Source organism: Coregonus lavaretus (genome assembly GCF_964263955.1).
Source record: "Coregonus lavaretus genome assembly, chromosome: 8".
Taxonomy (NCBI): Eukaryota; Metazoa; Chordata; class Actinopteri; order Salmoniformes; family Salmonidae; genus Coregonus; species Coregonus lavaretus.
Window position 1 is genome coordinate 14,608,182 of NC_139995.1, and position 14,595 is coordinate 14,622,776.

The 14,595-nt window shown below is 40.9% G+C and overlaps 1 protein-coding gene across 1 annotated transcript in view; it reads right to left on the reverse strand.

Moving 5' to 3' along the window:
* Nucleotides 1-14,595, reverse strand: part of cntn4 (contactin 4) — a 188,306-nt gene that overhangs the window by 55,199 nt on the left and 118,512 nt on the right. The window contains exon 9 of the mRNA XM_084167119.1: nucleotides 11,477-11,616. Coding sequence (XP_084023245.1) covers nucleotides 11,477-11,616 — 140 coding nt within the window. The remainder of the gene's footprint in view (nucleotides 1-11,476; nucleotides 11,617-14,595) is intronic.

The following is a 14,595-nucleotide window of genomic DNA, read 5'->3' on the forward strand; positions in this document are numbered from 1 at the left end:
ACTCCATAATGTCAGAGTGGAATTATGTTTTTCGAAATGTTTTCAAATTAATACAAAATAATAATAATAAAAGTTTAAATGTCTTAAGTCAATAAGTATTCAACCCCTTTTGTCACGAATTCCGCCGAGACTGCTCCTCCTCCTTGCTCGGGCAGGCTTCGGCGTTCGTCGTCCCCGGAGTACTAGCTACTACCGCTTGATGTCTCGATGTTTGTTTGGTCTTGTCTTGTTAGTGCACCTGTTTCGTGTTATGTATTGATTAGGTCACCTATAAGTTTCCTTTAGTTTTGTTTGCAGTTGTGTGTGATTGTCCGCCTGTCCGTTGATGTATGGTATTTGTTCTCGTGTTGATAGTGTATTTACGCACTGTATGCGTAATCGCTCGCCTCCAGTGTTTGAGGCCCGTTATTTTGTATTGTCTTGTTGACTAGTAAAGTCGTTTTGACTGAGCTTCTGTGTCCTGCGCCTGACTCCAACACCGCATCCACATCAGCTTGTGACACCTTTGTTATGGCAAGTCTAAATAAGTGCTTAACAAGTCACATAATAAGTTGGACTCACTCTGTGTGCAATAATAGTGTTTAACATGATCTTTGAATGACTGACTCATCTCTGTACCGCACACACAAAATTAACTGTAAGGTCCCTCAGTCGAGCAGTGAATTTTAAACACAGATTCAACCACAAAGACCAGGGAGGTTTCCAATGCCTCGCAAACAAGGGCACCCATTGGTAGATTGGATTTTTTTTTTTTTTAAAGCAGACATTGAATTTCCCTTTGAGCATGGTGAAGATATTAATTACACTTTAGATGGTGTATCAATATACCCAGTCACTACAAAGATACAGGTGTCCTTCCTAACTCAGTTGCCGGACAGGAAGGAAACTGCTCAGGGATTTCACCATGAGGCCAATGGTGATTTTAAAACAGTTACATAGTTTAATGGCTGTGATAGGAGAAAACTGAGGATGGATCAACAACATAGCAGTTACTCCACAATACAAACCTAATTGACAGAGTGAAAAGAAGGACGCCTGTACAGAATACAAATATTTCAAAACATGCATCCTGTTTGCAACAAGGCACTAAATTAATACTGCAAAAAATGTGACAAAGCAATTCACTTTTTGTCTTGAATACAAAGTGTTATGTTGGGGCAAATCCAATACAACACATTACTGAGTACCCCTCTCCATATTTTCAAGCATAGTGGTGGCTGCATCATGTTATGGGTATGCTTGTAATCGTTAAGGACTGGGGAGTTTTTCAGGATAAAAAAGAAAGGGAATGGAGCTATGCACAGGCAAAATCCTAGAGGAAAACCTGGTTCAGTCTGCTTTCCACCAGACACTGGGAGATGAATTCACCTTTCAGCAGGGCAATAACCTAAAACACAAGACCAAATATACACTGGAGTTGCTTACCAAGAAGATAGTGAATGTTCCTGAGTGGCCAGTTACAGTTTTGAATTAAATCTGCTTGAAAATATATGGCAAGAACTGAAAATGGTTGTCTAGCAATGATCAACAACCAATTTGACAGACCTTGAAGAATTTTGAAAAGAATAACGGGCAAATGTTGCACAATATAGGTGTGGAAAGCTCTTAGAGACTTACCCAGAAAGACTCACAGCTGTAATCACTGCCAAATGTGCTTCTGTAAGTCGCTCTGGATAAGAGCGTCTGCTAAATGACCAATTTATTTATTATTTATTTTATTTCTACAAAGGTGTGTGATATTCCTGTATTTCATTTTAAATAAATGTTTTCACTTTGTCATTATGGTGTATTGTGTGTAGATGGATGAGAAAAAAACCAACATTTAATCCATTTTGAATTCAGGCTGTAACACAACAAAATGTGGAATAAGTCAAGCGGTATGAATACTTTCTGAAGGCACTGTAATTGAACATCTAAATAAAATAGAAAGGATATCTTTTCCCATTCCAGAGCTAGTGCGCATATGAAGTAGGTTGAGTGTAAAAGTGATCATTTGAAACAGGTCCTATAGGCTAGATTTAGAGTTATTTGGCTAATTTAGTTGTGAATGATACAAACCTTAGAATGTCTTAGAAATCAAAACATATATGGGCTGCATGATGCGACTATAGGCTATTGATGATGTGAGAAAGTCACACAAAAAAGCTTGCACTCTGTTACTTGTCTCAGGCTGCACATTCTGTTCTCTCATCAAGTGATCACATTTACTGTATATGTTCACCCATCAGACTATTCTCAATTTAATCTTGTCTTTACTAATATGTAAAATCTGTTTTGACTTACAATGGCCCATTATCAAACGGGCAGGAACAGGGGCAGGGGAAAAAATAAATGTCATCCGTATGCACTCCAATAAGGAATGGAGGCCGCTTTCCCGCCTGTTCGTTTTTCAATCATGCCGGGTAGGCTACTCCGGTTATTTCACTCCATGCATCAACCACTGTTTGTGGAGCATGCAGCCTCTTGCTGCGTGACAGGTGATATTCCACCCAAACTCTTTATGCCATGGGCTCTCCAACCCTGTTCCTGCAGCCAAACCAAGTGCAATCTATTCGGGAACATCGATAGTAACATGTTTTCAAAACGAAACATACTTCATTAAACTGTTGACAGCCCCTCTTTCTGTGCGCTCAATAAATGAATGAAGGAGAGAGGGGAGGAGATGGAAATGCACAGTGGTGAGATATTCTGTCGCGAAAGGTAGTGTGCTAGCCTATTAATTATAAAAATATAAAAACGGCCCTATTACTAGGCTATTCAAAATAAAATACAAATTCATTATAACTGTAGTGAATTTGTGAGGTGAGTTTAAAAAGGATGATACTGTTTTGATGATTTGTTTGATGTGATTTCCGATTGCATTTGCATTGATGGAATGGTTAGAGGGACTATAGAGCCCTGATTACCAGGCCATTAGCGACCTGATGGTCGTTAGCGAGTTGGGTACTACCAACGCATAAGAGGAGATTACCGTGACTAAACGGTCACGTAGAATTTGACTGCGGTCATGACTCATGACTGCCGGTGTGGCGGTAATATGGTCACCACAACAGCCCTACGGGTGACTCGATTGATGTCACAAACAAACGACTGTCATGGCGGTTTTTGAGATGCATTGCATTTGGTGTTTGATTATCGTCCATTTCGGCAGGTATGAGAAATGCATTTGAACTTTAGCTACTGACCAAACTTGGGAAGTTAGGTCACATTTTATTTGGATAGTCCCATATAGATGATCTACATATGGTCATACTATCAGCAAATTATCTGTTGATAAGCAACTGCTTGCTAAGGTTAAGGTTTGGTTTAGGTTTAGAATAAGGGTTAGGGTAAGGGTTAAGGTTAGGGCTAGGGCTAGGGCTAGGGTTAGGGTAAGGGTTAAGTTTAGGTTTAGGATAAGGATAAGGATAAGGGTTAAGGTTAGGGTTAGGGCTAGGGTTAGGGTTAGTAGATACTGTAGTTAGTTGGAATGTTGTTGACAGTTATTGAACATCTACTGAACTACTGATCTACAAACCATCTACTTGGGATTATCAAAATAAAGTGTTAACGGAAGTTATTAAAAAAATTAAGCCATTAAGCAGAAAAGGTCCCCATTGATTTACTGTAATGAATCACTACAAATTGTATATCTTCCCCGTTCCTGCTCTCCTTCCATCAGTGACCTTTAGTTATTAGATTGATGAAGCTGCACTATTTGATGGTGAAATTTCAAACAATGGAATCCCTCTGCTTGAGTCATCCATTACTAATCATCCCATTTATTATGTTCATATTAAGGAAATCCTACTCCATGGGAATGAATACTGTCAATGTCTAACCTTTTATCACAGATACTGTAGACTCAGAGGCATCAGATACAGATGGTTCCCACATTTGTGGAGTCAAACTATCCATGTAAAATGATATCCCACTGGGCACAAACTGGTTGAATCAACGTTGTTTCCACGTCATTTCAATGAAATTACGTTGAACAAACGAGGAATAGACATTGAACCAACGTAAAATGATATCCCACTGGGCACAAACTGGTTGAATCAACGTTGTTTCCACGTCATTTCAATGAAATTATGTTGAACAAACGAGGAATAGACATTGAACCAACGTGGAATAGACGTTGAATTGACATCTGTACCGAGTGGGATGGTATGAAAATAATGCTTGCAAAAAGTGATAAAAAGAACTGAATAAAAGTATCCCTCTTTCCTAGAGACAAACAGATGGTGGGGTAACTTTGTTACCTACTCTAGTTCTTTCTTTAACCAACTGAAAGAACAAATCATACCATTCCAGCAGACCTTGCAAAGGTTTTTAATCAAATGTGATGCCAATGACTAGACATATTGTTAATTATGCACAGCTGAAGGCAACCCTAATCTGCCTTTATGGGGAAAGGAAAGAGAGGAGCCTGCTGCTGCTGTTTGGAGCACTGCCTCTTGAAACAATAAAATGAATCTGTGTCTCTCATTTCTACTACATAGATAACATTGAAGGATTGATCGATGCCGTCTGTTTTGTTTGTGAACATTTTGTATAATTAAGAAAATTAACATCAAGTCTGCTTATTCATTATGTCCAAGCTGTGCCTGAGTGCCCACCATCAATCTCCAGCAAATAACCTGGCTACATACTGTAGCACAGGGGACCTTGCGCGCTCCCATTCAAGGGTATTGAATAATATTTCCACAAAGCCATACCCTTATTGCCATTAATATGAGCCGAACAAATAACTTTGCATTGCAGTCTACACTGTACAGTGTCTAGGTAGTGTTAAGCTCTCATTATTGTGCTCATGATAGGTAATTAGAGGGAGGCACATGGCTATAGTACAGGGGGTCTAGGAGGTCTAGGATACACAGTAGTCAGTGTGTTTATAAGGGGCTGGCTAAAGCAGATCTAGGATGTGTTTAGGATGATGTCAGTGTGTTTATAAGGGGCTGGCTAAAGCAGATCTAGGATGTGTTTAGGATTATGTCAGTGTGTTTATAAGGGGCTGGCTAAAGCAGATCTAGGATGTGTTTAGGATTATGTCAGTGTGTTTATAAGGGGCTAACCTCCTTTTTCTCCATTGGTGGTACAGGATTAATGACTCCACTCTGGGAAGAGAGATTTACCAGAAGATTACAGTGGGTCTTACATTATGGCGCTCTAAGACGTGCATAAAATTGTTAGCAGTTTGGTCTCTTAAAGGTAGACTCAGCGATATTACGTAGATTCAGAAAGTAAACAGCATAGTGGGTCAATTTCCGCAACAACTAAGAGCGATGAAGCGCGAGGCTCAACTTCTCAGCTGTTTTGGTGTCCTGGCTACCACGCTGTAACAGCGTGAAGCGAACCCGTGCACATGAGCAGATACTTTGTGTGACTGTGTGAGAGCGAAGTGTTGCATCTCGCTCATCTCAATATCTTCGGAGCTGCTTGTGTCAACGTCATTTCGGTGAACACAGTGCATTCGGCTAGTATTCAGACCCCTTAACTTTTTCCACATTTTGTTACGTTACAGCTTTATTCTAAAATTAATTAAATAAACGTTTTCCCTCATCATTCTACATACAATACCCCATAATTACATAAGTATTCAGACCCTTTGCTATGAGACTCGAAATTGAGCTCAAGTGCATCCTGTTTCCATTGATCATCCTTGAGATGTTTCTACAACTTGATTGGAGTCCACCTGTGGGAAATTCATTTGATTGGACATGATTTAGAAAGGCACACACCTGTCTATATAAGGTCCCACAGTTGACAATGCATGTCAGAGCAAAAACCAAGCCATGAGGTCGAAGGAATTGTCTGTAGAGCTCCGAGACAGGATTGTGTCGAGGCACAGATCTGGGTAAGGGTACCAAAAAATGTCTGCAGCATTGAAGGTCCCCAAGAACAGAGTGGCCTCCATCATTCTTAAATTGAAGAAGTTTGGAAGCACCAAGACCTCCTAGAACTTGCCGCCCGGCCAAACTGAGCAATCGGGGGAGAAGGGCCTTGGTCTGGGAGGTGACCAAAAACCCGATGGTCACTCTGACTGAGCTTCAGAGTTCCTCTGTGGAGATGGGAGAACCTTCCAGAAGGACAACCATCTCTGCAGCACTACACCAATCAGGTCTTTCTACGGAAGCCACTCCTTATTAAAAGGCACATGGCAGCCCGCTTGGAGTTTGCCAAAAGGCACCTAAAGGACTCTCAGACCATGAGAAACAAGATTCTCCGGTCTGATGAAACTAAGATTGAACTCTTTGGAATGAATGCCAAGCGTCACGTCTGGAGGAAACCTGGCACCATCCCTACAGTGAAGCATGCTGGTGGCAGCATCATGCTGTGGGAATGTTTTTCAGCAGCAGGGACTGGGAGAGTAGTCAGGATTTATGGAATTCTGAATGGAGCAAAGTACAGAGAGATCCTTCATGAAAACCTGCTCCAGAGCACTCAGGACCTCAGACTGGGGCGATGGTTCACCTTCCAACAGGACAAAGACCCTAAGCAAACAGTAGATCCGGGACAAGTCTCTGAATGTCCTTGAGTGGCCCAGCCAGAGCCCGGACTTGAACCTGATAGAACATATCTGGAGAGACCTGGAAATAGCTGTACAGCGACACTCCCCATCCAACCTGACAGAGCTTGAGAGGATCTGCAGAGAAGAATCGGAGAAACTCCCCAAATACAGGTGTGCCAAGCTTGTAGGATCATACCCAAGAAGACTCTAGGCTGTAATCGCTGCCAAAGGTGCTTCAACAAAGTACTGAGTAAAGGGTCTGAATACTTATGTAAATGTGATATTTCGGTTTATTTTATTTTATAAATTTGCTAAAATGTCAAAAAACCTGTTTTGGCTTTGTCATTATGGGGTATTGTGTGTAAATTGATGAGGGGGAAAAAAAACGATTTAATCAATTTTTGAATAAGGCTGTAACGTAACAAAATATGGAAAAAGTCAAGGGGTCTGAATACTTTCTGAATGCACTGTACCTTTAACAAACCAGAGCTTAGAAGACACTTTCAGGTTATTGTAAATCCTGTAAGATAAGTGGTGTTCTGGGGAACTAAACAGTTTAAAGCCATGCTCTGAGCAATAAAGGTGATATCTAGCCAAATTGTGTTCAGATTTCACCAGGGACTCATATACTGGGAAAGAGAGGTTAAACAAGCCAAGCGGGAGACACACTGCTTTGTCAATACAATGTTTACTACAGTAATTGAAGTTCATAAAACTATCTGCATTCGGTATGCTAGTGAAATTAGAATCATGTCTATTCAGCACAATGCATTTCTCTGTTGCATCCTCCTGAATCAGCCCCAATTCTGAGTATATACACCATTCACTCCACTGTGAGCTATATGCAGAACTAGGGTACTGGAACCTTTTGAAGTTTACCAGTAAACTACCAGAATTTTTGTAACTTTCAAGGAATATATGGCATTTTATCAGATGACATTTTAAAATAGAAATGTTGAATGACAAAACTGTAAAACATTATCCTAAATACAAACCATCAATTTAGTGAATACCATTGGTGTTTAATATGATGGTTTCAACATGAAATATCCTTTATATTTCTTTACACACTTTTTTTACTTTGTCAATATGTCTTTGTTGTAAATGTTTTGCTGCCAAACTGGAGGCAGTTGTGAAAAAATACAATAGTTGGAAGAGTTGCATATTCGTTTGAAAATAATGCCATTGTTAATTAGATGCTTTTTTTATTCAGCTATTTTCTCTTGAACCATATGGTCTATCCACTAGAAACGCATAGACAACATGAACACAGATATAACAAATTAATACTATATACAGCTCTGGAAAAAATTAACATCAGTAGAATGTATGACAGCCATTCCATTCCAGTGTCTATTGAATTCCAACACAGGCACACATCATTCTACTGAATTAGGTACAGATTAGGTGATCACGTGAACCAAATCTTATTTAACAAGGAAAAGTATAAAAACCACTGCTGTGGTCATCACTATCCTCTTGCAATAGGACCAGCTGGACGGCAAAAACAGTGCTAATAGTACCTCAAAAGTTATATTAATAAAAAAATAACTATTGACCATGCCAAAAGAGTTGAAAAGGAAAGTTTTGAGTGAGGAAAAGAAGGGTTCAATTCTGGCTTTACTGGCAAAGGGATACAGTGAGCGTCAGGTTGCTTCCATCCTTAAAATTTCAAAGAAGGCGGTTCATAAGAACAAGGTCAAGCAGCAGACATTGGGGACAACAAAGCTACAGACCGGCAGAGGGCGAAAACGACTCTCTACTGAACGGGATGACCGCCAACTAATTCTAATGTCACTCAACAACCGTAGGATGACATCAAGTGACCTACAAAAATAATGGCAAACGGCAGCTGGGGTGAAGTGCACAGTGAGGACGGTTCGATACAGGCTCCTAGGGGCGGGGCTGAAGTTGTGCAAAGCTAGAAAAAAGCCCTTCATCAATGAGAAGCAAAGAAGAGCCAGGCTGAGGTTTGCAAAAGACCATAAGGATTGGACCGTAGAGGACTGGAGTAAGGTCATCTTCTCTGATGAGTCCAATTTTCAGCTTTGCCCAACACCTCGTCGTCTATTGGTTAGACGGAGACCTGGAGAGTCCTACAAGCCACAGTGTCTCGCACCCACTGTGAAATTTGGCGGAGGATCGGTGATGATCTGGGGGTGCTTCAGCAAGGCTGAAATCGGGCAGATTTGTCTTTGTGAAGGACGCATGAATCAAGCCACGTACAAGGTTGTCCTGGAAGAAAACTTGCTTCCTTTTGCTCTGACATTGTTCCCCAACTCTGAGGATTGGTTTTTCCAGCAGGACAATGCGCCATTCCACACAGCCAGGTCAATCAAGGTGTGGATGGAGGACCACCAGATCAAGACCCTGTCATGGCCAGTCCAATCTCCAGACCTGAACCCCATTGAAAACTTCTGGAATGTGATCAAGAGGAAGATGGATGGTCACAAGCCATCAAACAAAGCCGAGCTGCTTGAATTCTTGCGCTAGGAGTGGCATGAAGTCACCCAACATCAATGTGAAAGACTGGTGGAGAGCATGCCAAGACGCATGAAAGCTGTGATTGAAAATCAGGGTTATTCCACCAAATTTTGATTTCTGAACTCTTCCTAAATTAAAACATTAGTACTGTGTTGTTTAAAAATTAACATTAACTTATTTTCTTTGCATTATTCGAGGTCTGACAATACTGCATCTTTTTTGTTATTTTGACCAGTTGTCATTTTCTGCAAATAAATGCTCTAAATGAAAATATTTTTATTTGTAATTTGGGAGAAATGTTGTCAGTAGTTTATAGAATAAAACAAAAATGTTATTTTTACCCAAACACATACCTATAAATAGTAAAACCAGAGAAACTGATAATTTTGCAGTGGTCTCTTTATTTTTTCCAGAGCTGTATATTCAGTACCAGTCAAAAGTTTGGACACACCAAGGGTTTTTCATAATTTTTCACTATTTTCTACATTGTAGAATAATAGTGAAGACATCAACACTATGAAATAACACATATAGAATCATGTAGTAACCAAAAAAGTGTTAAACAAATCAAAATATATTTTAGATTTTAGATTCTTCTAAGTAGCCAACTTTTGCATTGATGACAGCTTTGCACACTCTTGGCATTCTCTCAACCAGCTTCATGAGGAATGCTTTTCCAACAGTGTCTTGAAGGAGTTCCCGCATATGCTGAGCAGTTGTTGGCTGCTTTTCCTTCACTCTGCGGTCCAACTCATCCCAAACCATCTCAATTGGGTTGAGGTCGGGTGATTGTGGAGACCAGGTCATCTGATGCAGCACTCCATCACTCGCCTTCTTGGTCAAATAACCCTTACACAGTCTGGAGGTGTGTTTTGGGTCATTGTCCTGTTGAAAAACAAATGATAATCCCACTAAGCCCAAACCAGATGAGATGGTGTATCGCTGCAGAATGCTGTGGTAGCCATGCTGGTTAAGTGTGCCTTGAATTCTAAATAAATCACAGACAATGTCAACAGCAAAGCATCCCCACACCATCACACCTCCTCCATGGGAACCACACATGCAGGAATCATCAGTTCACCTAATTTGCGTCTCACAAAGATACGGTGGTTGGAACCAAAAATCTCACATTTGGACTCATCAGACCAAAGGACAGATTTCCACCGGTCTAATGTCCATTGTTCGTGTTTCTTGGCCTAAGCAAGTCTCTTCTTCTTATTGGTGTCCTTTAGTAGTGGTTTCTTTGCAGCAATTCGACCATGAAGGCCTGATTCACACAGTCTCCTCTGAACAGTTTATGTTGAGATGTGTCTGTTACTTGAACTCTGTGAAGCATTTATTTGGGCTGCAATCTGAGGTGCAGCAGAGGTAACTCTGGGTCTTCCTGTGGCGGTCCTCATGAGAGACAGGTTCATCATAACGCTTGATGGTTTTTACCACTGCACTTGAAGAAACTTTCAAAGATCTTGACATTTTCCGGATTGACTGACCTTCATGTCTAAAGTAATGATGCTTATTTGAGCTGTTCATGCCATAATATGGACTTGGTCTTTTACCAAATAGGGCTATCTTCTGTATACCACCCCTACCTTGTAACAACACAACTGATTGGCTGAAACGCATTAAGAAGGAAAGAAATTCCACAAATTAATTTTAACAAGGCACACCTGTTAATTGAAATGCATTCCAGGTGACTACCTCATGAAGCTGGTTGAGAGTGTGCAAAGCTGTCATCAAGGCAAAGGGTGGCTGTAAGGGTAGGGGTGAGGTGTGACCCAGGTGCGGTGCAGGATATACAGTAGGCAGTAGGCAGAGATTGTGAAACAAGGATCTTTACTGGTGGTCCCAAAGCCAAAATACAAAATAACGGACTTATCACGATAAAATAAAGAAATACTACCTAAGACTGAAACAAATAACGAAACAGGGAGAACACTTCTCAAGTACCTGTACATAGATCTCCGATCAGACACTGAGTAGTACTGCTGGACATAGAGAAACTAGCAGAGAGAATTGAATAAGGGAACATAGGGAAGTGAGGGCATAAATACACAGGTGAACCGATAGACACAGGTGAAACCAATAGGATGATGATTAGTCCCGACTGTGAGTGAGGAGGTGCTTAAGGTTGTCGGAGGATGACACCTAATGGGTCGCTCCGGAACTGCGTCCCTTTCCTGTAACAGGCGGCTACTTTGAAGAATCTCAAACATAAAATATATTTTAATTTGTTTAACACTTTTTTGGTTACTACATGATTCCATATCTGTTATTTGTCTTCACTATTATTCTACAATGTAGAAAATAGTAAAAATTAAGAAAAACCCTTGAATGAGTAGGTGTGTCCAAACTTTGGACTGGTACTGAATATATATCAAATGTTATTCGAGTATAAATGAACAAAATGTTACCATAGATTGCCATAGATTAACTTTTAATTACCAAAGATTACAGTAACTTTGGTAAATTACCAGTAGCTTTGCAACCCTATGTAGAACTAACCTCCAGTGACTCCAGGTTCTCTCCGTTCTTCATCCACCTATATGAGGGCTTGGGCTTTCCAGTGGCCTTGCATTCCCACACCAGAGAGTCGTCAATGGGCTTCTGTACATCCTGGGGTTTCTCTATCAGATGTGGAGGGGCTGCATGGTCAAAACAACATGGCCATGAATTAGAACATTGTCATACAGATCACATTTCTCGCAGCTAGCCTATACTCCTATACTGGTTCTCTGTAGCTCAACTGGTAGAGCACGGCGCTTGTAATGCCAGGGTAGTGGGTTTGATCCCCGGGACCACCCATACACAAAAAATGTATGCACGCCTGACTGTAAGTCGCTTTGGATAAAAGCGTCTGCTAAATGGCATATTATTTATTATTATTTCTCCTCATGAAATCACAGACAGTTGATCCTGCACTGAAATTAAAATGAGTTACCTATTGTTGCAAATTGACCTTGTGCTTGGACATAAGTAGAAACAAAAAATACAGTAGATGGCATAAATGATACATGACTATCCTATTGTTAGGTTCATTATGTGTGCTGCTGAGACAGTGAACAAAACAATCCAGATGTATTAGTGTATACATGGGTGGTATAGTACATTGCCATAAAATACCTCTCCCAAAACCATTCAAGTAAATTATGTTGGAATTATACAGGAGCTTTATTGATTCCTACAGTAGCTTCCAAGTAACTCATGACTGGTTAACGAATTAGCAAGGGGGGAAATGAGGAACATAAACCTCCAGATTTACTATCCTCGTAACTATCCATGTTGTGGATGATGTGTAGGTCAATCCGCCATCATCCTCTATCACACCAGGTCATTGTTACGACAAGAGTAATGGCACACTATACATTTCCATTATGCAGCACCTGACTAATGCCATACTCCCCGACTGACCTTTGAGGTGACTTCTCTGTAATAGTACATACAAATCCAACTCTAATTGGGTTCCTGCTTCAGCTTAGCTTGCTTCCAAGAAATTCGAGATGAAACAGTGAGAAATCCAATAGTAATTGCAAATGTATCCTTATCCCTCCTGTGTGTATTTGATGTGATGCATGTGTCTGAGAGAGAAGAGAGAGAGAGCGAGAGAGAGAGAAGAGAGTGACTGAAAGAGAGAGAGAGAGAGAGAGAGAGAGAGAGAGAGAGAGAGAGAGAGACATAGGGAAAACAGAAAAAGAGAGAGCTTGTGTGTTTGTGTGGTCTGTGGGTCTGTGTGTGTGTCTGGGTATTAAGAGGTTAGCCAGTGTGTGTTTTGGACAGAAGTGCCCCTAGACAAGATAGCAGAGAGGGAGGGAGAGAGAGAGAGAGAGAGAGAGAGAGAGAGAGAGAGAGAGAGAGAGAGAGAGAGAGAGAGAGAGAGAGAGAGAGAGAGAGAGAGAGAGAGAGAGAGAGAGAGAGAGAGAGAGAGAGAGAGAGAGAGAGAGAGAGAGAGAGAGAGAGAGAGAGGGGTACTCTGAGACTCCATTATCACCAGTCATTTAGCATCACATCCATGCCAGTGCAATGTGTTGTTGTTGTTTTTTAGCCCACTGTCACTCCATCCCTCAGCCACTGTGAACGTATCGACGCTCAGTCACAGACCACCAAATGAAAGAGGGCAGCCCATTCCTAGCTGCATCAGGCCCAGTGTGCACACAATCAGCCCAAACATTTCAAATCAACCAGCTAAAGCAAAGAGGGAGATAGGCGATAGGGGAATCAAAGTGAAACTGGCATGGGGTTTTGATATTCATGGCATTATCTTGGGATACTGCTTACTTAGGAAAGTATTAAATATACTGCAGAGTTAAATTGTTGATTAAAATAGAGAAACCAATGGCAGTCCATATGCATAATTAGTTGTATTTAATTAGTATGTAGGCTACCTTTTGGATGAGGTTAAAATAGAATAATGTGCAACATTTCCCCATTTTATCCCAAAATGCTCTCTCCAATCAAGACTAAAACAACAGATATTCATTTGAATGTAGCTTTGACTGACATGAAAAGATAATTACCATTCACCTTGTGAAAACACAAGACGTGCAGAACCCAATTAAAGCATTAACATCTAACTACTAATGACACAGTGATCAGTAGAAACTCAGAGTCAAATAATGCCTTCAGCTCTTTCCTAGGCAGAAAGCTGAGGCTTTCACCGCTTTGTGACTGCAGGTTGTAACAATGTACACGAGATTCCCTGATTCTCACACACTGCTGACAAATGTCTCAAAGGCTTAATTCCAAGGGACTTCAAAATAAGATTACAGATAGATTTTTATCACCTGGAGAGAGAGAGAGAGAGAGAGAGAGAGAGGAGAGAGAGAGAGAGAGGAGAGAGAGAGAGAGAGAGAGAGAGAGAGAGAGAGAGAGAGAGAGAGACGAGACGAGAGAGAGAGAGACGAGAGAGAGACGAGAGAGAGACGAGAGAGAGAGTAAGTGAGAAAGCACATCAAAAGAGGGCAGACCTGCTGCGAATACGGACAAATCATCCCCCATAGCTCACAGCCACAGCAACGCTGCTGCTGGGTTCCATTACTGAGAGGTGCAGGGAGCTATGAGGCAGGCACCTTGTAAATAATGACAAATTGTTTAATGCAGAGAATGAGTTATTCCTGATAACTGACCGAGCCTGACTTATGCACCACAGGAGGCAGGGCAGGGGGATGTGAAACCAATTGAAGGAGAGAGCTTCAGTTGAATTTGGAAAAGATAACATAAATATTTACCCACACTAAAATAGATGGTCTGTATGGAAGTATGACTGTTGGTTATCATCTGCTGTGCAGTTTTTTTTTTACCTCATTTTATTATACATACCGCTATACTGTATATCGTTGCAACTACCATAGCAAACATACTTCCATGTCATTAGTCCAGCCAGCCATGTTTCTTTCAAGTCTTTTCCAGCATCTGTTAGTGATCCACATTGTGTGGAATATAAAAAATTAAACAACAAGTGTAATAAAACACTCAGGGAGCCCGACAAGCTATTCTTGTAAATGGGTCCTTAGGCATGCAGCAGAGAAAGACTCCAGAAGGGAGAGATACATCTCAGTGGTACGGCTAGCCTACAGGTACTTACTTAATAGGAGGATGTCTTGTATGAACAATACTATCATATGACT